The sequence below is a fragment of the Melospiza georgiana genome, chromosome 3, assembly GCF_028018845.1.
Source record: "Melospiza georgiana isolate bMelGeo1 chromosome 3, bMelGeo1.pri, whole genome shotgun sequence".
NCBI classification, from domain to species: domain Eukaryota; kingdom Metazoa; phylum Chordata; class Aves; order Passeriformes; family Passerellidae; genus Melospiza; species Melospiza georgiana.
The window spans coordinates 271859-293872 of record NC_080432.1 but is presented as its reverse complement, the minus strand read 5'-3'; the positions used below and the strand labels follow the sequence as shown (position 1 = coordinate 293872).

The 22014-nt window shown below is 64.8% G+C and overlaps 2 protein-coding genes and 3 non-coding genes across 8 annotated transcripts; 2 read left to right on the top strand and 3 right to left on the bottom strand.

The window, feature by feature from the left end:
* Window positions 1-47: 47 nt before the first annotated feature.
* Window positions 48-10800, bottom strand: GTF3C2 (general transcription factor IIIC subunit 2). The gene is made up of 18 exons (XM_058020984.1): window positions 10668-10800; window positions 10246-10561; window positions 9186-9477; window positions 8424-8518; window positions 7925-8002; window positions 7587-7685; window positions 6714-6941; window positions 6389-6500; window positions 6185-6302; window positions 3723-3754; window positions 3415-3544; window positions 2875-3019; window positions 2481-2642; window positions 1969-2056; window positions 1734-1862; window positions 1444-1575; window positions 775-882; window positions 48-667 (listed from the first exon to the last, which is right to left on the bottom strand). Exons 1-18 carry the CDS (start codon window positions 10798-10800, stop codon window positions 464-466), a joined length of 2601 nt encoding a protein of 866 aa, XP_057876967.1. The 3' UTR covers window positions 48-463.
* Window positions 10801-11167: 367 nt separating this feature from the next.
* Window positions 11168-11331, top strand: LOC131082177 (U1 spliceosomal RNA). The gene has a single exon (XR_009114333.1). It is a non-coding gene; the product is annotated as a U1 spliceosomal RNA (small nuclear RNA).
* A 1426-nt stretch (window positions 11332-12757) lies between these two features.
* Window positions 12758-12921, bottom strand: LOC131082169 (U1 spliceosomal RNA). Its single transcript, XR_009114326.1, has one exon. It is a non-coding gene; the product is annotated as a U1 spliceosomal RNA (small nuclear RNA).
* Window positions 12922-14396: 1475 nt separating this feature from the next.
* Window positions 14397-14560, top strand: LOC131082157 (U1 spliceosomal RNA). Its single transcript, XR_009114315.1, has one exon. It is a non-coding gene; the product is annotated as a U1 spliceosomal RNA (small nuclear RNA).
* A 1528-nt stretch (window positions 14561-16088) lies between these two features.
* On the bottom strand, window positions 16089-21849 carry EIF2B4 (eukaryotic translation initiation factor 2B subunit delta). Of its 4 annotated transcripts, none has more exons than XM_058020525.1 (13): window positions 21787-21849; window positions 21670-21713; window positions 21422-21560; window positions 20833-21042; window positions 20554-20636; window positions 20264-20355; window positions 19812-19926; window positions 19468-19544; window positions 19177-19279; window positions 18866-18993; window positions 17543-17723; window positions 16531-16711; window positions 16089-16332 (listed from the first exon to the last, which is right to left on the bottom strand). In XM_058020525.1, the coding sequence occupies exons 1-13, from the start codon at window positions 21800-21802 to the stop codon at window positions 16133-16135; spliced, it is 1569 nt and encodes a 522-aa protein (XP_057876508.1). In that variant the 5' UTR covers window positions 21803-21849; the 3' UTR covers window positions 16089-16132. The 4 variants fall into 4 exon arrangements, with proteins under 4 accessions (XP_057876508.1, XP_057876509.1, XP_057876510.1 ...); XM_058020526.1 differs by having other exon boundaries at window positions 20833-21039; XM_058020527.1 differs by having other exon boundaries at window positions 21452-21560.
* Window positions 21850-22014: the final 165 nt, after the last annotated feature.

Below are 22014 nucleotides of genomic sequence, written 5' to 3'. Positions count from 1 at the left end.
GGGCCCCTACAGCCACACCTGCCCTGGTGCCAGCACCAGCACAGCCATACAAAACCAACCACGTTTATTGTGCACAGCTGAACACAGCTCAATGTGAGCGACTCCACGGCTCCCGGCCCTCCCCGCCCTCACGGGGCACTCCCTGGGGATGGAGGCGAGCACAAGCACAGCTCCAGCTGGTGGAGCCCATGCGGCTTCACAGGGTCACACCCACAGCTCAGCCCTGGCCACTCCAGCTCCACCAGCCCAGCTCAGACCAAACGGTGCAGACAGACCCTTCCAGGCCCAGAGCATCCCAGGGCACGGCTGGGAGCAGCTGTCCCCCTGCAGCAGACACCCATCAGGAAAGCAGCACCACCAGAGAGGGCCCACAGCCCCATGCCAGCACAGCTGGCCCAGCCCCAAGCCCCAAGCCCTGCCCAGGGTGAGCACATTGGCAGCAGCATGGTGAGGCACTGATGCCCTACTCCCCTGGCAGCAGGGAGGGCTCAGGGGGGCCAGGGCTGCCGGGTGTGCCCCCATAGAGGACGCTGAAGCGGGCCTGGCACTCTGGGAGCAGCTGGCGGCCCACGGAGGCCAGCCCTGCCAGGCAGTGTGCCCGCACGATGCCCGCCTGCCCGCCCGACAGCAGCCAGCCCCGCGAGTCCAGGTTGGGGCTGAAGCGCACCTGCGGAGAGAGGAGCCCCTGAGGGACAGGGCTGGCTGCTGGGACTCGGCCCCAGGGCACAGCAGAGCCACCCGAGCGCTGGGCTGGGCTCACCCCGTGCCACCCACCTTGTGGAGGGCCTCCAGCTGCAGGCGGTCGAGGCTCAGCTCTGCCTTCAGCTCCTGCACGTGCATGCGCCGCATGGGCTCCCGGCTCGGCAGGTTCTGGAAGCTGCGCTGCGAGGGGAGGCACCACCTTGGGCTGCGGGCCCGGGGCAGGAGCAGGGCATGCAGCGTGCCCCCAGCCCTGCCCCAGCAGCATCGCCCACCCTGCCAGCCCCTGCCCAGGCACAGCCCCATTCCTGCTCAGGGTCAGACCCTGCCACCCCCCTGCCCAGGTACAGCCCCCAGCCCTGCCCCAGCAGCATCTCCAGCCCTGCCACAGCCCCCCAGCCCTGCCCCAGCAGCATCTCCAGCCTGCCACTCAGGGCCCAGGCACAGCCCCACCAGCCTTGCTCAGGGTCAGACTCTGCCATTCCCCTGCCCAGCCACAGCCCCCATTCCTGCTCAGGGTCATTCCCTGCCACCTCCTGCCCAGCCACAGCCCCCCCAGAAGCATCTGCCACCCTGCCACCTCCTGCCCAGCCACAGCCCCCAGCCTTGCTCAGGGTCATTCCCTGCCACCCCCCTGCCCAGCCACAGCCCCCCAGGAGCATCTCCCACCCTGCCAGCCCCCAGCCCAGCCAAAGCCCCCATTCCTGCTCCTGCCCAGACCCCGGCTGCCCCATCCTCCCGTACCAGGTCGGTGTCCTGGAAGCGCAGGTAGCTCCTGGCTGCCATCTCGCTGTAGCGATGGGTCCGGGGCAGGCTCTGCTCGCTGCCCTGGGGCCCCTCAGGGCTGCACGGCAGCAGGTCAGCTTTGTACACGGGCTGTGGGCGAGAGGCACAGATCCTGCTGCTGCTCTGCACACAGGCACCCCCAGGCTCCGGTGGGATGGGGGCTCCGGTGGGATGGGGGCTCTCCTGTGGTCCCCTGTCCCCGTTGGCTGTGTGCTGAGCTGGGCCCCCCAGGAGTGATGGTCTCTTACAAATCTGCGGTCCGAGGAGCGCTTGACGTTGAGGGGGTTGACAGCCAGGTCAGGCAGCACGGCTGCCACCAGCTCGCCGGTGATGTCACCCGCAGCCACCGTGTTCAGCCAGTCCGAGCCAGAGATGCTCTGCAGGGACACAGGGCTGGAGGGCACGGGGCTCCCGCCACCAGCCCGGGGCCCAGCTGGGCCTGACCTGGCCACGGGGACCGAAGGGCCCTGCCCTGGCCCTTACCCACACGGTGCCCTTGCGAGGGGCCACAAAATAGGCCTTGAAGCCCAGGTACCCGGCGTCGATGTAGTGGATCCCACAGAGCCCGTACCTGTGGGAAGGCACAGAATGAGGCCTGGGTGCCTGACTCTGCTGCCACCAGAGGTGTGAGAGCCAGGCACAGCAACCTCCCCAGAACTGGCCCAGGGTGTGAGAGCCAGGCACAGCCACCTCCACAGAACTGGCCCAGGGTGAGGGGGCTGTTCCTGCTCCAGCAGCATGGCACAGAGCCCACAGCAAGCACAGGCAAGGCAGCTCCCAGAGGCCAAGGACTCACTGAGCTCCCAAACCCCTTTAGCAGCACACCTCTTGCTCACTCCAGGGGTAGGCCATGCCCTGCCCAGGGTGGCATGGCAGAAAGGATGCCACGCTTTGCTGCTGCAGTGTGACACAAGACAGGCAGAGCCTGCTCCTGCCATGGCACAGCAGCGCAGTCCCAGGGAGGGGGAAGCTGGAGCAGGCCTGGCAGCACTCACGGGGCGTAGCAGTTGTCCTGGGCCACGGTGATGCCGTTGTAGGGCAGCAGCCAGGCCACCTCGGTGCTCAGGAAGCGCTTGATGCTGTTGATGGGCTCGTAGAGCCGCCGCAGGTCCCAGAACTTGATCTTGCGGTCGCTGCCCACCGTCACCAGGAAGTTGCTGAGGAGCAGCAGCACGAAGGCAGCGCTGAGAGCCCAGCATGGAGCTGTGCTCTGGCCCAGGTGGCCTCAGCCCTGCAGTGGCTCCAGTGCCCTCACCCTGGAAAGCCCAACCCAACCCCTCTGGGGCTGCCGTTGGCACCACGGCCTCTCAAGCCCTTCTTGTCAAAAGAGCTGCTCCTGCAGGAGGAAGCTCCTCTCCTGGCAGCACCTGCGGCTGCTCCTGCCCTCACCTGTCAGCCTTGCACCACTCAATGCTCCGGACTGCCTGGTCATGGGCCAGGAAGCAGCGGAAAGGGTAGAGCTTGAGGGAGGCGTCGGGCTGGTGCACGCACTGCAGCAGGGATTTGGTGAGCAGGTTCCACACTGCCACGGTGCCTGTGGAGAGACCGTGTCCATGAGGCACTGCCAGCGGCACGGGTGCTTCAGCAGGGCACCAGCAGCAGCACGGGCAGGGCTGTGGGAGCTGCAGAGCACAGGGGCCAGGCTGGAGCTGGGGCTCCAAGCAGAGCATGGCAGCAGGTGCTGGCAACACAGCACAGAGCTGCGGATCACTGCAAGCTCAGCACAAAATTCCACGCAGGCAAGTTCAACAGATGGGGACAAGCCCAGAGCCACAGACAGGGATGCCCAGTGACCAGCCTGGAGGTGTGTCAGAATGACAACAGCCAGCCCAGAGGAGCCTCCCCCTGGGCAGGGCTGGGGCTGCAGTGCCTCTGCCAGGGCGAGGGCTGCTCGCCCGGCGCTGCTGCAGGGCACAGAGAGACACTCACCGTCATAAAAGCCTGCTGCCAGGTGATGGTGGGGCTTGGAGGGCATCCAGGAGAGGCTGAAGCACTGCCCACACTCAGGGGCATGGCCTGCCTGGACGGAGCCCACCTGCAGCGTGGCGATGCACTGCACCTGGGGGCCAAGGAGAGCCCTGGGTCACAGCCCTGCACGGTGCCACCCGTGCCCCAGGGCCTGGGGGGGCACGGCACTGCTGTGCCCCTCCAATGCTGTGCAGGTGCCTCGGCTCCCCAGGCTCTGCCACCTGCACGCTGGGGAAGCTGGCAGGGATCACCACGGCAGGAACACTGACCTTGCAGATAAGGTGCTTGTGGAGGGACCCATCTAGAAGAGAGCAGAAGGGGGTCAGGGCAGGCTTTGGCTGTCCTGGGAGCTCCCTGCCTGGAGCCTGGATGGCAGCTCCTCACGGCCCTGCCCAGGGCTCCCAGCCCCTGTCCCACCATTCCCTGGAGCAGTGCCCCAGCGCAGCAGGAGCTGAAGCACAGGGAGGAGCAAACGGGTGGCACGGGACCCCCAGGAGCCAGGCCTGCCTCTGTGCTGGAGGAAGCAGCCCCTGAAACACCCTCAGGCAGATATGATGGGCTCCTGCCCCACCGTGACCAGCCCCAAAGCTGAGGTGACACGGTGACACACAGGGGCCAGACCTGACTCTGGGCACTGCAGGGAGGCAGCAGGAAGCAGCTGTGCAGGGTCCATGGCTGACAGGACTGCAGCAGCCAGGCAGCACTCCTGTGCAGGGCAGGCTGCAGAGACCCCACACACAACAGCTCAGGGCAGGACACCCACAGGAGCACCACGCACCTGTCTAGCAGAGAATCCTCCCCTCCAGAGAGAGGGGAGCTGTGGGGACCTGTGCCACATCCATCGGGCCTGGGGTCCCTGACCCCCAGCGTGGGGCTGTCCCCAGCACAGTGACAGGCACGTCACAGTCTGGAACCTGGCAGCCACGGGGGGAGACACAGAGGAGATGTGCATGCTCCTGGGCATGGCTGTGACAGCCAGAATGCAGTGCCAGCCCCAGCTCTGCCCCACAGGAACACAGGGATGGGGGTCCGCAGTGCCCCAGGGACAGCACAGGGATGTGATCCCCAGTGCCCCAGGGACAGCCAGCATGGTCTGGGAGCCCCCAGCAGGGCCTGTCAGCACAGCCTGGCGCTGCTGCTGTGGCTGGAGAGCAGCTCCAGCCCAGCCCTGAGTACCAGGAGCGTGCGTGCAGCTGCAGCCAGTGATGGGGGGGCCCTGCACGACGCGCCCCGGGGGCTGCGGCAGCGCCTGGCACCCGCAGCAGCGCGGGCACAGCCAGCACGGGGGGCACGGGGGGCACAGGGAGCCGTTCCCACTGCCAGGGGGGAGTGCTGTGTGCTGGTCACAGCTCAGTGCCCACAGCAGCTCGGGGGGGCACAGGGGGGCACAGGGAGCCGTTCCCACTGCCAGGGGGGAGTGCTGTGTGCTGGTCACAGCTCAGTGCCACAGCAGCTCGGGGGGGCACAGGGGTTCCCACTGCCAGGGGGGAGTGCTGTAGTGCTGTGTGCGGGTCACAGCTCAGTGCCCACAGCAGCTCGGGGGGGCACGGGGGGCACAGGGAGCCGTGCCCACTGCCAGGGGGGAGTGCTGTGTGCTGGTCACAGCTCAGTGCCCACAGCAGCTCGGGGGGGCACGGGGGGCACAGGGAGCCGTGCCCACTGCCAGGGGGGAGTGCTGTGTGCTGGTCACAGCTCAGTGCTCACAGCAGCTCGGGGGGCACAGGGGGGCACAGGGAGCCGTTCCCACTGCCAGGGGAGTGCCGTGTGCGGGTCACAGCTCAGTGCCCACAGCCAGCACAGGGGGCACAGGGAGCCGTTCCCACTGCCAGGGGGGAGTGCTGTAGTGCTGTGTGCGGGTCACAGCTCAGTGCCCACCGCCAGCACAGGGGGCACAGGGAGCCGTTCCCACTGCCAGGGGGGAGTGCCGTGTGCTGGTCACAGCTCAGTGCCCACAGCAGCACTGGGGGCACAGGGAGCCGTTTCCACTGCCAGGGGGAGTGCCGTGTGCTGGTCACAGCTCAGTGCCCACCGCCAGCACGCGCCGGCCATCAATCCCGCTCAGCCCGGCACAGTCATTACAGGCACCATTAGCCTGAGCTGGCCCAGCACTCCCTGTCCTGCCCTCGCACACGGAGCAGGCTGGAGGGAGCAGCAGGGAGATGGGGAATGGCTGGGGACACGCTTTGTGGCTGCACTGCCACACGCTGCACCCACAGGGACGCTGCTGAGAGCCCCCCTGCCAGTGCCCAGCCACATCCCAGCCAGGCCGCTGCAGGGCCCCTCAGACAGAACCAGAGCAGCACTCTGCACGTGGCCTCCTCTCACACAGGCTGCGAGCCCTTCTGGATGAGCCCTAGGTGAGGCTGGAGCCCTGCTCCCCTGGAATTCCACTATGGAATTGTGGAAGCTGCTGGAAGCAAGGCTTTGGCACTGGGGCTTGGATCTCTGGGCACAAGGGTACTCAAAACAGCCCCCAGCACCAAAAAGCAGCCTGGGATCCCACACAATCCCTGTGGCAGATGCCAGGCTGGGGGCAGCAGGGTCCCAGTCCCGGGGATCAGATGGGCCCATTCCCCACCATGCAGCCCCCAGGGTGGGCACAGCCCTCTGGCAGCTCCCTGGCACAGTAGGCTCCTATGGGCAGAGGTGCCCAGCCCGGGGCTGGCAGTCCCACCCTGGCACGGGTGGAGGAGGGCCAGGACGCCCTGCTCAGCAGAGTGGCTCTTCCTACCTTTTACCTGGGTTGCCTTGGCGTGGAGCAGGGCCTCGGGGTGGGGCAGGGCGTACACCACCACCCTGCCGTCCGAGAAGGCAGCGGCCAGCAGGCCCAGCCGGCTCATCTCCGGGTGCTGCGATGGACAGATGGCTCAGACATGGATGGGGGCACCTCCCAGGATCCCCGGGGAGCCCAGGGGCAGCCCTGAGCAGCACTCACCACGCGGGCTGCAGTGGGTGGCTCCCAGGCCCCGCTGGGGCAGAACTTCATGTCCCACACACAGCCGTGGTCAGCAGCGATGGCATAGGCCAGCCTGGCCTTGCTGGCAGAGCTGTGGGCGTGAGTTTGGCCATGAGCAACACGGCAGCTGGTGCCCAGCAGCTCCAAAACCCTCCAGGGTACACCACCAGCAGGGCTGGCCAGCAGCACAGCCCCCTCAGGGTTCAGGCTGGGGCTGGTGGCTCTGGAGAGGACCAGCCTCACCACCCACACAGCCATGGGGACACAAACCGAGGCAGGGCCCAGCCATGGCCTGGCCACTCACCCCTGCTCCGTCTGCAGCGTGCCCAGGTCCCAGAGCTGCAGGAGGGCAGGCCCCGAGTGCAGCCCAGACACGCTGTGGGTCTCCTCCATGCTCCTGTGGCAGGACACGGCCACGAGCTGCGGGGCTGCGGAGCCCTCGGGCGTCGGGCACCACGCCATGGCCCACACCGGGCCGCCCACGAAGAACGAGACATCGCGGCGCTCGTGGTGGGGCTGCAGGGAGCTGAACCTGGGGGCACAGGGGGAAAGGAGCCGAGAGCTGAACCTGGGGGCACAGGGGAAAGGAGCCGAGAGCTGAACCTGGGGCATAGGGGGAAAGGGGCTGAGAGCTGAGCCTGGGGGCACAGGGGGAAAGGAGCTGAGAGCTGAACCTGGGGGCACAGGGGGAAAGGAGCTGAGAGCTGAACCTGGGGGCACAGGGGTGAGGGAGCCGAGAGCTGAACCTGGGGGCACAGGGGTGAGGGAGCTGAGAGCTGAACCCGGGGGCACAGGGGGAAAGGAGCTGAGAGCTGAACCTGGGGGCACAGGGGCGAGGGAGCCAAGAGCTGAACCTGGGGGCACAGGGGAGAAAGCTGCAGGGAACTGAACCTGGGGGCACAGGGGTGAGGGCTTCAGAGAGCTGGGTCAGGGGCTGGTGGCACCCCAGGGCACAGAACGGGCTGGCTGCCCAACCCATGGGGGCAGCCCTAGGGTAACCCGTGGTGCAGACAAGTCTGGGGACAGCCTGACAGGCACTGTCCCTCTGGGCCTGGGGAAACCTGACAGGCACTGTCCCTCTGGGCCTGGGGACACCTGACAGGCACTGCCATGCCAGGCAGGGGACAGCCTGCCAGGCCACGGACAGCCTGCTGTCCTGGCACACCCTGTCACACACCTGCTTAGCCTGTACAGGGCACCGTCGTCCTTGATGCCCTCGCGCTGGATGGAGAACAGGGGAGACTCCTCCTCTGCGGGCAGGTACGGGGCAGCCTCGCTGTGCAGGCACAAGTGAGAGCAGCTCTGCCACCCCTGCCAGCCACCCCTGCCAGCCACCCAGCACCATGCCAGTCCCCACACAGCCCCGCTGCTGGCCGTGCTCCTCCACAGCCAAACCCGAGAGATCCCAGAGCCCACAGCAGATACACACAGGGGTGTGGGAGCACAGGCCACCCATCCCCTTGCTCACCCCAGCCACTTTTCCTTTGGCCTGCTCCCTCCCTGCTCCCAGGGTACCTGTCAGAGAGACACGTCCACCTGTGTGCCACTGGGATCCAGTCAGGGAACTCCCACTGCGAGTGCTTCTGCTCCCGCCTGCAGGGCACAGCAGAGCTCAGCCATGGTCTGCGTGGGCATGGCCAGCCCCTCCTCACAGCCTCCCCAAGCACGAGCAGCACCCCTGCCTGCATGCTGGGCACAGCCTCCCCTCCTGCAGCACAGCCCCTGCCCTTGGCAGCCCTCCCACCCCAGCAGAACAGCGACATTCCCGAGGCAGGTGCCCCTTCAGCCTTGTACCTGTGCCAGGGTGGCACCAGGGCACACGCACTGCCCCTGCAGCCCCCCATTCCTTCACCCTTGTACCTGTGCCAGGGTGGCACCAGGGCACACGCACTGCCCCTGCAGCCCCCCATTCCTTCACCCTTGTACCTGTGCCACGGTGGCACCAGGGCACACGCACTGCCCCTGCCGCCCCCCTGAGCCTCGAGCACCCCGAGTTCCCCGGGTTCCCACTCACAGGCTGCAGGTAAGGCTGGAGCTCTTCTCCACGGGGGCCATGATGGAGTTGTGGAAGCCGTTGGGGGCGAGGCCTCGGCACTGGGGCTTGGATCTCTGGGCACAAGAGCACACTCAGAGCAAGCCCTGGGGGACCACCTGTCCCAGAGGGAACCACCACAGCCCCCAGGAACAGAGCCCTCCCCAGCCCCTGCCAGCATGCCACACTGGGCTGCAGACACACAGCACCTGTGGGGACTCCCAGGAGGCCTCAGGACCTGCCTCCACCTTCCCCTGCTCCCTCTCCCAGAGCTCCTGTCCCTGCTCCCACTGCCCTTGTGCCTGCCCCTGTGCCACCCTGTCCCTGGCAGCAGGGATCCTGTGGGACAGCAGGGACATTGGAGCTGTGGGTGCAGGGACACAAACAGGGACCCTGTGGGACAGCAGGGCCATTGGAGCTGTGGGTGCAGGGACACAAACAGGGACAGCAGGGACACTGGAGCTGTGGGTGCAGGGACACAAACAGGGACAGCAGGGCCATTGGAGCTGTGGGTGCAGGGACACACAGGGACCCTGTGGGACAGCAGGGCCATTGGAGCTGTGGGTGCAGGGACACAAACAAGGACAGCAGGGACACTGGAGCTGTGGGTGCAGGGACACAAACAGGGACACTGTGGGACAGCAGGGACACTGGAGCTGTGGGTGCAGGGACACAAACAGGGACAGCAGGGCCATTGGAGCTGTGGGTGCAGGGACACAAACAGGGAGCCAGCCCTGCCCTCACCCCTGCGGCCGCCGTCCTCCCGCCGTGCCCTCGGGGTGCCTCCAGCTCTGGCTCCGACGCCTCGCTGTTGAGCGTGTCGCTGCCCTCCTCCTCCTCCTCCTCGGCCTGCAGCCCCTCCTGCGAGGGCACGAAGTCAGCGTCCCGGGCGGGGTCGTCGCTGTCCGTGTCCTCCTCCCTCCTCCTCCTCCTCCTGCGGCGTTTCCCCGGGCCGCGCTCGGGCTCCTCGGCGGGGGCAGGGGGCTGGCACGCCGGCATCAGCTCCTCGGCCAGCTCCTGCAGGTACAGCAGGGCCCTGCACACCAGGGCAGCGCCGGCAGGTGAGCACGGCCCGGCTCGGCACGGGCGGGCCAGCCCTGCCTCCCCCGGGCCGTGCTCGGGGCAATGAGCAATGAGTCTGCTCTGAGCACCGGCCTCCCCCTCCCTGAGCTCGCCCTGCTACCACCAACAACTCCTCCTGCTCTGTCAGGAAGCAAGGAAATTCCTCCTGCCACAGGCAGCTGCCGCGCCCTGCCAGGGGCTCCCGGATCCAAACACATTCCCTAAAGTGGGGAAGGATTGGTCTGTGAGGAACCAGCACATGCCACCAGCAGGGGACAAAGTGCTACAGGGCAGACACTGAGACCCTCTGGGGACACAGATCCTTGAATCATGGAATCAGGGAATGCCTTGGGGTGGGAGACACCCTAAAGCTCATCCAGTTCCACCCCCTGCCACGGGCCGGGACATCTCCCACCAGCCCAGGCTGCTCCAAGGCCCATCCAACCTGGCCTTGAACACTTCCAGGGATGGGGCACCACAGCTTCTCCGGACAGCCCGTGCCAGGGCCTGCCCACCCCAAAAGGAGGGGTTTATTCCCAATGTCCCACCTAACCCTGGCAGTGGGGAGCCATTCCCTGCGTTCTGTCCCTACAGCCCTTGTCCAAAGCCCCTCTCCAATTATTCTGTGCCCTTTGGGCACCGTCAGAGGCTCTGAGCTCTCCCTGGAGCCTTTCCTTATCCAGCCTGAGCACTCCCTGCTCTCTCACCAGAGCACAGCTGCCCCCGGGCCACCCACACTCACACTTTGGCCGCTTTCCTCTTGGGCCGCCCGCCCCGCGGGCTCTCGGGGCCGTTCCCGTCCTCGCCGCCGCCCAGCGCCTTGTCGGCCCGGAGGGGCTCCGGTGCCCGGGACAGCTCCAGCAGCAGCACCTCGGCCTTGCCCTTCCTGCCGCGCCGCCCGCCGGCCCGCGGCGCCGCCGCTGCCCCGTTGGCGGAGCTCTCGCCGCGCCGCTCCGCCGCGCCGTGGGCACCGGCTCGGGGCCGCCCCGGTTTCCTCGGGGATTTGGCGGCCGCTGCTCCATCTTCACCGTGCAGAGCTCCCGCCGGCAGCTCCTCCCCTGCCCAAAACACCGCGGTTAGCGCAGCACGCAGCACCGGGCCCGGCGGCACCCCCTCGCACCCGGGGAGCGGCCCCGCCTCGCTCCGCCCGCCCCCGGTACGTACGGAGCGCTCTCTGTTCACCCTCCCGCTCCCCACTACGGCTCCGGCTCCGCCCGGCAGAACCCGATCGTCGTCCCGGCCGCTCCCGGCCGCTCCGCTCCCGGCACGGCGGCCCGCGGGCGGCGCCTGACGCCATCGGGGGCTCCCAGAGCCACGGCCCCGGTGCGGGCCGCGCCGCCAGCACCGAACCGGAACCGGGGACGGCCAATGGATGACGTCAAAAGGACGCGACGAGTGTGGGCTGAGCCGGTCAATGAGCCAGCACTTAAAGGGCGTGTCCATGCAAATGAGATCGCCGCCGCGCGGCATGCCGGGCCCGATCCCGCGCCAAACCCGCGCTGTCCCGGCGCGTCCGCGGGCTTGGCGCGGGCCGGGCCGTGCCGGGCCGTGCGGGCCGGGCCGCAGCGCGGCAGGGCCGGGCGGGGTTGGGGCCGGGCCGGGCCGGGCGTGTGCTGGGCGGGCGTGCGTTGTGCGGGGCGGGCGGGCGTTGGGGCGGGTCGGGCATACTTACCTGGCAGGGGAGACACCATGATCAGGCAGGTGGTTTTCCCAGGGCGAGGCTCATCCCTTGCACTCCGGGTGTGCTGACCCCTGCGATTTCCCCAAATGCGGGAAACTCGACTGCATAATTTGTGGTAGTGGGGGACTGCGTTCGCGCTCTCCCCTGGTGTTCCTGGTCAAAAACAGACGTAACTTGCGTTGGGTCATTCAGAACAGCTACTAGTTCTTGAAGGCTGTCAATGTCGGCGCCTCAGCAGCCGCGCTCCGGCGCGCAGATGCGTTCAGCAGACGGCGCGCACGCTGCTCGATCGCAGCTTCCCCGTCCCGTCCCCGGTAGGTGGCTCAGGGACAGCCTCGGGTCCTGAAGGGGCTCCCGCCGTGCCCTCCGCAAACGAGCGCTGCCGGTGCCCCGGTTATTCCCCGCTGGAATTGGAGAGCGGCTCCCGAGGGGGGTCAGGAATGCCGCGTCTGGAGCCGGGATGATCCTGGCCGGTCCCACCCCGACCTGCGGGCCCAGGGGAACACGTGGCGGAAAGCCGTTCCGAGCGGTTCTGAGCTGTTCCGAACTGCCCCGAGCAGTTCCGAGCGGGTCCGAGCCGGGCAGGAGGCGCAGAGATGCCGGTCCCGCTCGGTGATCGCTGTCCCGGTCACACCGATCGGGTCCGCGAGTGCTGCCACACTTCCAGCGACGGGAACTCAGGGTCCTTGCGAACCACAAGAGTTGATATAAAAGAGAATTCATCCCCTTTCTTGCTGAATAGAACAAACTGCATACAATGTTGTGCTTTGTCGGAACGCAGGAAATTCCTCTGGTTAACCTGGAGAAATCGAGACCCTGACGGGGGCTCGGAGACCTTGACACGGAGTCAAAAACACCTGTGCTTTCCATTTTAGCTCTTGGAAAAACCAATTGCCAACCTTGTATGAGGATTCACAAGCCTTTACGAAAGTTTAAGTAGAATGATAGTTTATCACAGGGTGAAATGTAGGATTTTGGAGTTTTTAGAAGGAGGGTCAGGAGGCAAGATGGAGGAATCTGGGCATGTCCAGTCTTTCTCCTTCTTCTAGGCCTCCATCTTCTGCTGTGATGGTGGCACTTTTGGATTGGTTCAGGGTAGAGACAGACTGTCTAACATATGTGATAGGTAAGGGGAAATTATTGTAAATAATGTACACGGAGTTTATTGTACAAAAGAAAAAGCTGCCTCTGAAGGTGGTCACTGTGCCTGAACCCGATCTGCCGGACACACCTCGGGGGTCAGAGAAAGAATGTTATAGATAAGAAATAATAAACAACCTTGAGAACGAGAACAGAAGAATCCTGACTCCTTCTTCGGCTGCCGGACTGGGAAGAGAGACTCCCTAAGACATCTCGGGGTCACCATGACCATAGAGACCTCCGAGAGTGCTGAACCGTAACAAACGAAATGCGCAGCAAAGGAGGCTTTTAGCTGCAAATGCGGAAAAACCCGCTCTGAAAAGGAGGAGCGGAAGAGCGAATGAGAACAAAGTAACTGCCAAGAACACAAGGTAACGAAATTCCATACGCGTTCAGAAGGTGTTACATTGATTCTGTCGTTAACGAGGAACACCAGGGGAGAGCGCGAACGCAGTCCCCCACTACCACAAATTATGCAGTCGAGTTTCCCGCATTTGGGGAAATCGCAGGGGTCAGCACACCCGGAGTGCAAGGGATGAGCCTCGCCCTGGGAAAACCACCTGCCTGATCATGGTGTCTCCCCTGCCAGGTAAGTATGCCCGACCCGCCCCAACGCCCGCCCGCCCCGCACAACGCACGCCCGCCCAGCACACGCCCGGCCCGGCCCGGCCCCGACCCCGCCCGGCCCTGCCGCGCTGCGGCCCGGCCCGCACGGCCCGGCACGGCCCGGCCCGCGCCAAGCCCGCGGACGCGCCGGGACAGCGCGGGCTTGGCGCGGGATCGGGCCCGGCATGCCGCGCGGCGGCGATCTCATTTGCATGGACACGCCCCCAGCCGCGGCAGCGCCGGTACCGGCCCCGGGCTCTGCTCCCGCCCGCCGGGCCGGGGCTGCGGGGTGCCCTCCCCGCCCGCGCCGGCTCCGGGCCAGCCCCACGGCACCGGGACAGGGGCTGGGACAGGAGCTGGACCGACCTGGGCCAGCCCCACGGCACGGGACAGGAGCTGGGACAGGAGCTGGACCGACCCGGGCCGTCAGCGCTCGGCAGGGCTGAGCAAACGAGGGACCGGCCCCGGCAAGGAGAGTGTGAAAAATGTTTTTTTGTGATTCGTGTCGATGGGCAATGGAATCAGCAAATGCTTGTATCTGCTGCTGCAAAAGTTAACCCAGTCCCCTGGGATAGCTACAAAGAACGGTTTTGAAACTTTCTGACCAAATAAAGCATAGAACAAAAAAAAAAAAAATAGAAGAAGTATAGTAGAGTTAAAGAGATGAGGAAGCAAAAACGATTGATGCTTAGAATAAAATAGAGGAAGTGGTGGTAAAGCTAAAGGATATTGCAACAAAGCAATGAAATGCTTATGTATAATAAAAAGCTTGGTGCACTGGTACCAGACAAAAATTCTGCAGGAGACATGAGTGAAATGCCTCCCTTCAGCTGACCACAAGAAGGACAGGAAGCCGACAACTACTTGGAAAAATTATGAAATGTATGAAATGGCTGATCCCAGCTCATTGATATTTGCCGATTCGGACTAACCAAGCGCACTGGAAAATGCGTTGTAGCCTTAGAAACAGTTCGTACCCGCTGGTGAACTTGTAAGCGGTGTGTGCGTGAGGGGAGCGGTGCCTGCCCGGCCCCCCAGCGCTGCTTCCCTGCTCTCTTTAAAATAAAGAAACACAGAAATAAAATTCGGTTTGGATGTTAAATTTTGTATCAGGAGGCAGCGCTGGAGCTGTCCGGGTGCCCCTGCCGCGGGTCCGGGGGCGCGGAGCGGCGCAGCCCCGGCCCGGGCGGCGGGAGCAGAGCCCGGGGCCGGTACCGGCGCTGCCGCGGCTGGGGGCGTGTCCATGCAAATGAGATCGCCGCCGCGCGGCATGCCGGGCCCGATCCCGCGCCAAGCCCGCGCTGTCCCGGCGCGTCCGCGGGCTTGGCGCGGGCCGGGCCGTGCCGGGCCGTGCGGGCCGGGCCGCAGCGCGGCAGGGCCGGGCGGGGTCGGGGCCGGGCCGGGCCGGGCGTGTGCTGGGCGGGCGTGCGTTGTGCGGGGCGGGCGGGCGTTGGGGCGGGTCGGGCATACTTACCTGGCAGGGGAGACACCATGATCAGGCAGGTGGTTTTCCCAGGGCGAGGCTCATCCCTTGCACTCCGGGTGTGCTGACCCCTGCGATTTCCCCAAATGCGGGAAACTCGACTGCATAATTTGTGGTAGTGGGGGACTGCGTTCGCGCTCTCCCCTGGTTTTCTTGGTTAACGACAGGTCTGAGTGATACCCCGGTGTAAGTTCTGCCTTACCGCTAATGCTCGGTTTCGGACGGGACCGGAGCCGCGGGTTCTGTTCTCCGTGGTCGGTGACCGGGCGGTGGACAGCCGGCGGCCGCGGGAGCCGCGGGATCTGGGACCCGCGGGTGCTGAAGGCGACCCGCGAGGGGTCTGGGATTCTCCTGCAGGTCCGGCAAGCAGCGAGGGCAGCCCGGTCCGGTGGTGCTCTCGGTGTCCGGTTCGAGGATAGCCGTGGGTTCAGGGGCATCCCAGGGCGCTCTCTCCGAACAGGCCGTGCCGGTGCCCAGGAGACAGACCCCATTCCCTGCAGTACTTGGCAGTAGATCCCTAAAGGGGCCCAAGGACTGCTGCCATCGAAGGGGGGATGATCCCGGCCTGTCCCACGCCGTGTCTGCAGGAGCAGGGAAACACCCCGGTGAACGGGGTCCTCGGTGAGCACCGTCTGGGTCACACCCGGCCGAGTCTGCCAGTTCAGCCGGACTTACAGAGAGTGGGAATTTGGTGCACCTCGAGTCGGACCAAGTCTCTCTGCCCGTGTGTCCCTCCCGCGAGGTCGGAGGGCTGGCCGGCACGCTAATCCGAGTCTTGCCGTCCCACCGAGCGCTCTGTGGGGCCGGAGGCGCTTCTGGACCCGCGGGCCGGAGCCTGGAGAGAGCCTGGGGCATTTAAGCAGAGATGGAGATGGGGCAGGGATGGGCGCCGAGGCCCCGTGGAGTCGGGCTGGCAACACTGCTGCTGTACAGACTGCTACAAACAACGTGTGCACACCACCTGTAGCCAGGCAGCCCTGATCACAACTCTCCCTCCAAACAAGGATATCAGAGAATACCAGCACCATCTCCCCTAACACAAATTATGCTGCAGTGGTGATGTCGCACGGGCCAGCACACCCGGACTGCAGCTATCTGCCCGGTGTAATTCCTTCCGTGCGCTGTGAGCCCGCAGCTCCCGCACGGCACGGCCCGGCCCGGCCCGGCCCGCACGCGGGAGGGCAGAGGGGTTCCTGACCGGGCTGTGTCCCGTCATGCCGCGCGGCGGAGTCAATTTGCATGGACACGCCCCGTGAGGGCTCGGCTGGCCCTGCCAGAGCAGCAGTGAGATTTGCATGGCCCCGCCCCCGGCGGTAGGCTCCGCCCCCGGCGGTCCGGGAGCCGCGTGCCGGTGCCGGTCCCGCTCGGGCCCCGGAGCACCGCCGGTCGTTCCCGCTTCCCCGCTCGGGCACGGCCGGCCCCGCGGGGTACGGGCCCGCTCCGGGGCTGGTTCCAGAGGGACCCTGGCTGTCCCCCACCAGCCCAGCTCGGCCAGGGGCCATCGCCACACTGTCATGGATTCCCCAGAGGACGGCCTGGGGACAGGGAAGACCCGTCTATGCTGCAGCATGGAGTGGGAGGAGAGGCCCCAAGGAAGGTGCGGAGCTGTGCCAGCCCTGGATGACATGGATGACACGGGTGCCAGGGCTCTGCCACACCACAGATGGCACACACAGAGTACTGGGGCCTGGTTTATTAGTGTCCATGCAGCTGCTCCAACTACTGATCCACGTTCTTCACGCGCAGGACCACAGGCACTGAGGTGCAGGGGATCATGCCCAAGTCTGTGATGACCAAATCCACCAGGTCTGGGGGCGTCACATCATAGACCAGGTTAAGCAGGCGCAGGGACTTGTTCTCTGCCCAGCCCCCAAGCTGGGCCTGCCCCTTCCGGAGCACAATCAGGTCATCAGGGTCATCTGCAGAGAGTGGAGAAGCAATCAGGATCGTGGGGGGGACAGCACCTCTCCATCCTGCCCCTGGAGCAGCACATACCACCCCTGCCTGCAAGGGACCCCTGTCCAGGAGGGGGGATGGCAGGGCCGAGCAGCCCGTCATGGTATGGCAGGGACTGGGAGAGAAGGTGCCAGCTGGGGGGAAAGGGACAGAAGGCGTACCCAGCTCGTTGGAGACAAAGGAATCTGTCTGCACCCGCTCACAGAACTTGTACGTCTCGCAGCAGACGAGGACGGGCACGTTGTAGGCCTTGGAGACCAGCGCGATCTGCGAGGTGCCCACGCGGGACATGACAGAGCCGTTGGCCAGCAGGGCGTGGGCTCCCAGCAGCACCTTGGACACCTGCCGGGGAAACACAGCCTCTGTCACACCTTTGGTCACGCTGCAGCCTCCCCTCTCACCATGCTGTTAACTGAGAAATCCCTTTGCCAGGATTTCTTCTCCTGGGAAGCTTCAGCTCCTCCCTGTTTTGCTGCTTTGGAATGTGATTTGGAGACTGTTCATCCAGCATGCAAATTGTTTTGATTTAATGACCAATCATGGCCCAGCTATCTCGAGGCTCTGAGGAGTCACGGGGTTTTATTATTCATTCTTGGTATGCCTTCTGATGTATCCTTTCTCTTTCTTCAGTATAGTTTTAGTATAGCATAAGATGATATGATATATGATATGATATGAGCCTTCTGAGAACTTGGAGTCAGATTCTCATCTCTCACCTTGTCCTGGGGTGTGACCATGTTCACAAGGGTATTAGGATGAGGGAAGAGATGAAGATGTGACTCTGTGTTTCAGAAGGCTTGATTTATTATTTTATGATATATATTATATTAAAACTATACTCAAAGAATAGAAGAAAGGATTTCTTCTAAGAAATCCTTAAGACAAGACTAGAAAAGAATAGAAAGAAAGAATAGAAAGAAAGAATAGAAAAAGAAAGAACGATAACAAAAGCTGACTGTGATTGGCCATTAATTAGAAACAACTAACATGGGCCAATCCCAGATGCACCTGTTGCATTCCATAGCAGCAGATAATCATTGTTTACATTTTGTTCCTGAGGCCTCTCAGATTCTCAGGAGGAAAACTCCCGAAGAAAGGATTTTTCATAAAATATGTCTGTGACACTGGGGCCCTGACAGACCCCCCACTCCCCAGCACACGGCAGCCCCTCACCTCGGGCAGCACGTAGGAGATGGCGTTGATCATGACGTAGGTGCAGTGGATGCCGTGCCGCACCAGGCGCCGCAGCGTCTCGCGGCCCTCCAGGCGCGGCCGGCTGTCCACCACGATCACGCGGAACGCGCGGCCCTGCTTGGCGTGGGCGTCGCACAGCGTGCGGTTCACCAGCGACGAGCTGCACAGGGCCGCCTGTCAGGGGCTGCCCTCCTCCGGAGCAGGCTCCCGCCGGGCCACGACGCCGTCCTCATGCTCAGTGCCCACCCTCATCCCCCTCATCCTCAATGCCCACCCTCATCCTCAATGCCCACCCTAAATACCCATCCTCATCCTCAATGCCCACCCTCATGCTCAATGCCCACCCTCATCCTCAATGCCCACCCGCATCCCCCTCATGCTCAGTGCCCACCCTCATCCCCCTCATCCTCAATGCCCACCCTCATCCCCCTCATCCTCAATACCCACCCTCATCCTCAATGCCCACCCTAAATACCCATCCTCATCCTCAATGCCCACCCTCATGCTCAATGCCCACCCTCATCCCCCTCATCCTCAATGCCCACCCTCATCCTCAATACCCACCCTAAATACCCACCCTCATCCCCAACACCCACCCTCATCCTCAATGCCCACCCTCATCCCCCTCATCCTCAATACCCACCCTCATCCTCAATGCCCACCCTAAATACCCACCCTCATCCACAACGCCCACCCTCATCCTAAATACCCGCCCTCATCCTCAATAACCACCCTCATCCTCAATGCCCACCCTCACCCTGGTGAGCGCTGACCCTCCAGAGCCCTCCTGCCACGATGGCTCCCAGGGCACAATGTCTCCCTGTCCTTGAACAAGGATGCACCCTGGGAAAGGTCTCAGCCCTGCCTGGAAGCAGCACTGACCTCCCTGTCTGTGACAGCACAAGGGACTCTGCCACTCCACAGCCTCTCACCACACTCCTGCCCTGCACTGGCCTCCTGCCCCTGCTCCTTGCTCTGCCCAGCACACACAGCATACCCAGACTCCTGCTGCAGCAATCTCTGGTTCTTTTCCCCACCTCTACTTCTTGGGATGCAAACTGCTGTATTTTTGCTTCCCGACATTTGACTTTGTTGCAGTTTGTTTAAAATCCAGTGAACAGCCCTGGCTGCTCTGTAAGTGCCCTGGGTGGAGGGAGCTGTGGCTCTGGGGCTCTCGGAATCCAACTTCACACCAGGTAGGACAGTGCTGAGCCCTGTGCAGGACCAGCACAGCCTCCCCTCCCACGCTGCTCCATTCCCTCCTCCTACCCGTGGGATCAGCTGCCTGTGCTCCGTGCTCACCATCCATACACCAGGATCACGTCGTGGTCATTGATCTTCTCAAAGGCAGACCTTGAGATGGCCTCAGCTGCCAGGACAATCTTCTCTCGCAGGTATTTGTCGATCACGTCCTGGAGCTTCTCCTTTGCCTGGGGAGAGACATCACATACAGACTTTCCTGCTCTCAGCAGCTCCCTGATTTGAGCCAGGTCGGGATCAGGCTCTTCCCCCTAGTAACAAGCTTTCAATTCCACTGTTGTGAGTCTGCATCCCATCCCTGCTCAGCTCCTTCACCCGGGGCCTGGAGCCTGCCACGGAGCAAGGCCACTCACCTCCTCCTCTCTCAGGGTGTCAGGCAAGCACGATATCTCCTTCTTGAGGAACTTGATGGCATTGCCCATGCTGGCTGAGAGAGGCCGGCACTGGTTCAGGAAGCTGCAGAAGAAAGGGGCTTAGCTCCAAAGCAGCCTGGAGGGCCAAGGCAGGGAGAGGGACGGTGGGCAGGAAGGCAGCAGCCTAGGAAAGTCAGCCAAAGTTTGGGTGGACACCAACCCAGAGACGTGAACAATGGACCACACTCTGTGGAGCTTTGGTCCCTCTGCTCTGGCACTGGGAGCCCTCACCTGATGTGTGGCTTCAGCTTGGCCACCAGGTCCCGTGACAGCTCCTCGTTGGGGGGAGTGGAGTAATCCCGGATCAGCTGGGACAAGAAGAAAGGGAGGGTGATCTCAGGGCACAGGTGCTGGGGCACACACGTCCTGCACAGCCTGACACGCTGCCTGCAGGGGCAAAGGGTGCTCCAGGGACACAAACAGCAGTGGCAGCGCCACACAAGGACCCTGCCGTGCACGACCCAAAGGAAGAGGCTGAGCATGACTGAGCACAGACACAGCCCCAGCAGGGAGGGTACAGAACACACTCCTGCACGCAGCACAGAGCCCCTGCTGCCAGGGGGCTGCTCAGGTACCTGTTTGAAGACCTCGAGCAGCGCGATGCAGCGGGCATTGGAGCCGTTGATGATGCCCTGCGAGTACTGCAGGCCCAGGCGCATCACTGCGGGGTGGATCACTGTGGAGGGGATGCTGCAGGGACCAGGGGAGGGAGCTGTCAGCACCTCTGCGGCCCAGAACACCCAACATTAATGAGCCCCAGCCCAACAACCCAAGGAACAGCCCAGGAAGGGGGCTGGCAGTAACCTGAGGAGCCAGGCTTACCCCACAGCCCCTTCTCCTGTGGCCCTGCACTCTCCTCATAACAAAGATACTAGGCTGCCCCTTCTGCCAGTCCCCAAAGCAAGCAAAATGTCCCGCACCACTCCATCAGGCGTATCCCACATGCAGGACTATGGCAGCCCTCCTGCAGAGCCGTTCTGCAGCCAGGCCAGCCAGAGCAGAGCCCTGGGCTGGGGAGGCCCTGTACCTCATCTGCTGCGTCAGTGGCTTCTTGCGGCTGTACTGGTGGAGGTGGGAGAACAGGTTCACCTTGGTGCCATAGTCCTGCCTCAGAGGTACCTGCAGCCAAGTGTGGTGATGGCTCATCCTGTGCTCTGCTCGTTCCAGGGTCACCAGTCACACCCAGCACTTGCTCAGGGCACGCAAAGTTCCCCTCTGCCCTTCAGAGAGCAGGCCCTGGTCCCACCATGAGCCCCCCAGGCCCTCTGCAGCACAGCTGCCCCAGGTGTGCAGCCTGTCACCCAGTCCTCCTCCTACCTGCTGCCTCTCCAGCTTCTTGGCCAGTTTCCTCTGGGCAGCAGGGTCATCCACCTGCACATGCTCTGGCAGCCGCTTCACCACTGCAAGGATGGCTGGGATGAGACCAAGCTGCTTTGGTGCCCCCCAAATTCAGGGAAGGCAGGGCAGCACCCAGGGACAGGCAGAACCCAGAGCATGGATGAATGACACAGGCATCCCTGGCCCGAGCCCACAGCAGAGCCTCCCATCCTGCTCGCCCGCCCTCTGCTCCCCACCCCGTGGTGCTGACAGCCTTACTGGACTGCGGCTCGGTGGGGCTCTGCCGGGGCTTGGCCGCCGTGGCTGCCTGGCTCAGCTCTGCCTTCCTGGCCAGCTTCTGGGCCCGCTCAGCCTCCTGCTTAGCCCGGCGCTCCGCTCGCCGCTCCGCTTTGCTCTTGCCCCCCGCGGGTTTCTCGCCGTCACCGGGGCCATCAGCGGGGGCAGGGGGGGACGTGGGCTGAGCAGCTGCTGCGGGGAGGAAAGGGGAGTCTGTGCCCAGTCTGGCCGGGAGATGCAGCCCAGTGTGAGGGGCAGCCCGCGGCAGGGAGAGCCCTCTGGGCCCTAAGGGGCTCCAGGCCCTCGGCACGGTGCAGCTGACTCGGCACGCCGAGGGCACGGCACGGCACGGCACGGCACGGCACGGCACGGCACGGCGGGGCAGCCCCGCGCTCCCGGGGCAGGGGACTGCGCTCTCTCTACTGCAGTGCCCACGGTAACGCGGCCGCCCGAGGGCCGAGGGCCCGGACCGGGGCTACACCCCAGGGGTCCCGCTGTAAGACCCTGCGGGCTCCGGGCGCTGCCAGCCCGGCGCTGCCCCGCTCGGGGCTCGGGGGACGGCGGCGCTCACCCCGCGGCTGCCCCGCCTCGGGGGGCGCACCCAGCTCCGCGGGCTCGGCCGACGGCCCCTTCTCGCTCCTCTTCTTCTTCTTCTGCTGCTTCTTCTCCTTCCGCAGCTGCAGCTTCTCCTCCCGGGAGAGCTCCGGCGCCTGTGGGCACACACCGTCAGGCGGCCTGGCCCCGCTCCGCATCCCGGCCTCACACCGGCCCCGGCCCCGCTCCGCAGCCCGGCCTCACACCGGCCCCGGCCCCGCTCACCTGCGGTCCCGCCGCCACTGGCGCAGCTCCCTCGGGGTTCGCACCTAGAATGACGGGAGCGTGAGCGCGGCCGGGTCTCGTCCCGGAGCCGGTCCCCGTGTCCGGTCCCGCACTCACCCTCACGCTCCGCCATGGCGCCGCCCTCAGCGCCCCCTGCCGGCCGGGCGGCGCCACGTGACCGCGCACGTCCGCCGCTCTCCGTGACGCGGTGACGTCACCCCCGGTGCGGGCCGGTCCGTTCCCGGGGCTCCCTCCGGGCCCCGCCCCCCGGTCCCGTCCCGCCGCGGGCACGCGCCGCGGGCGCGCCTGCAGCCCCGGCGGGGCCGCTCGGGGCGGGGCGGGCAC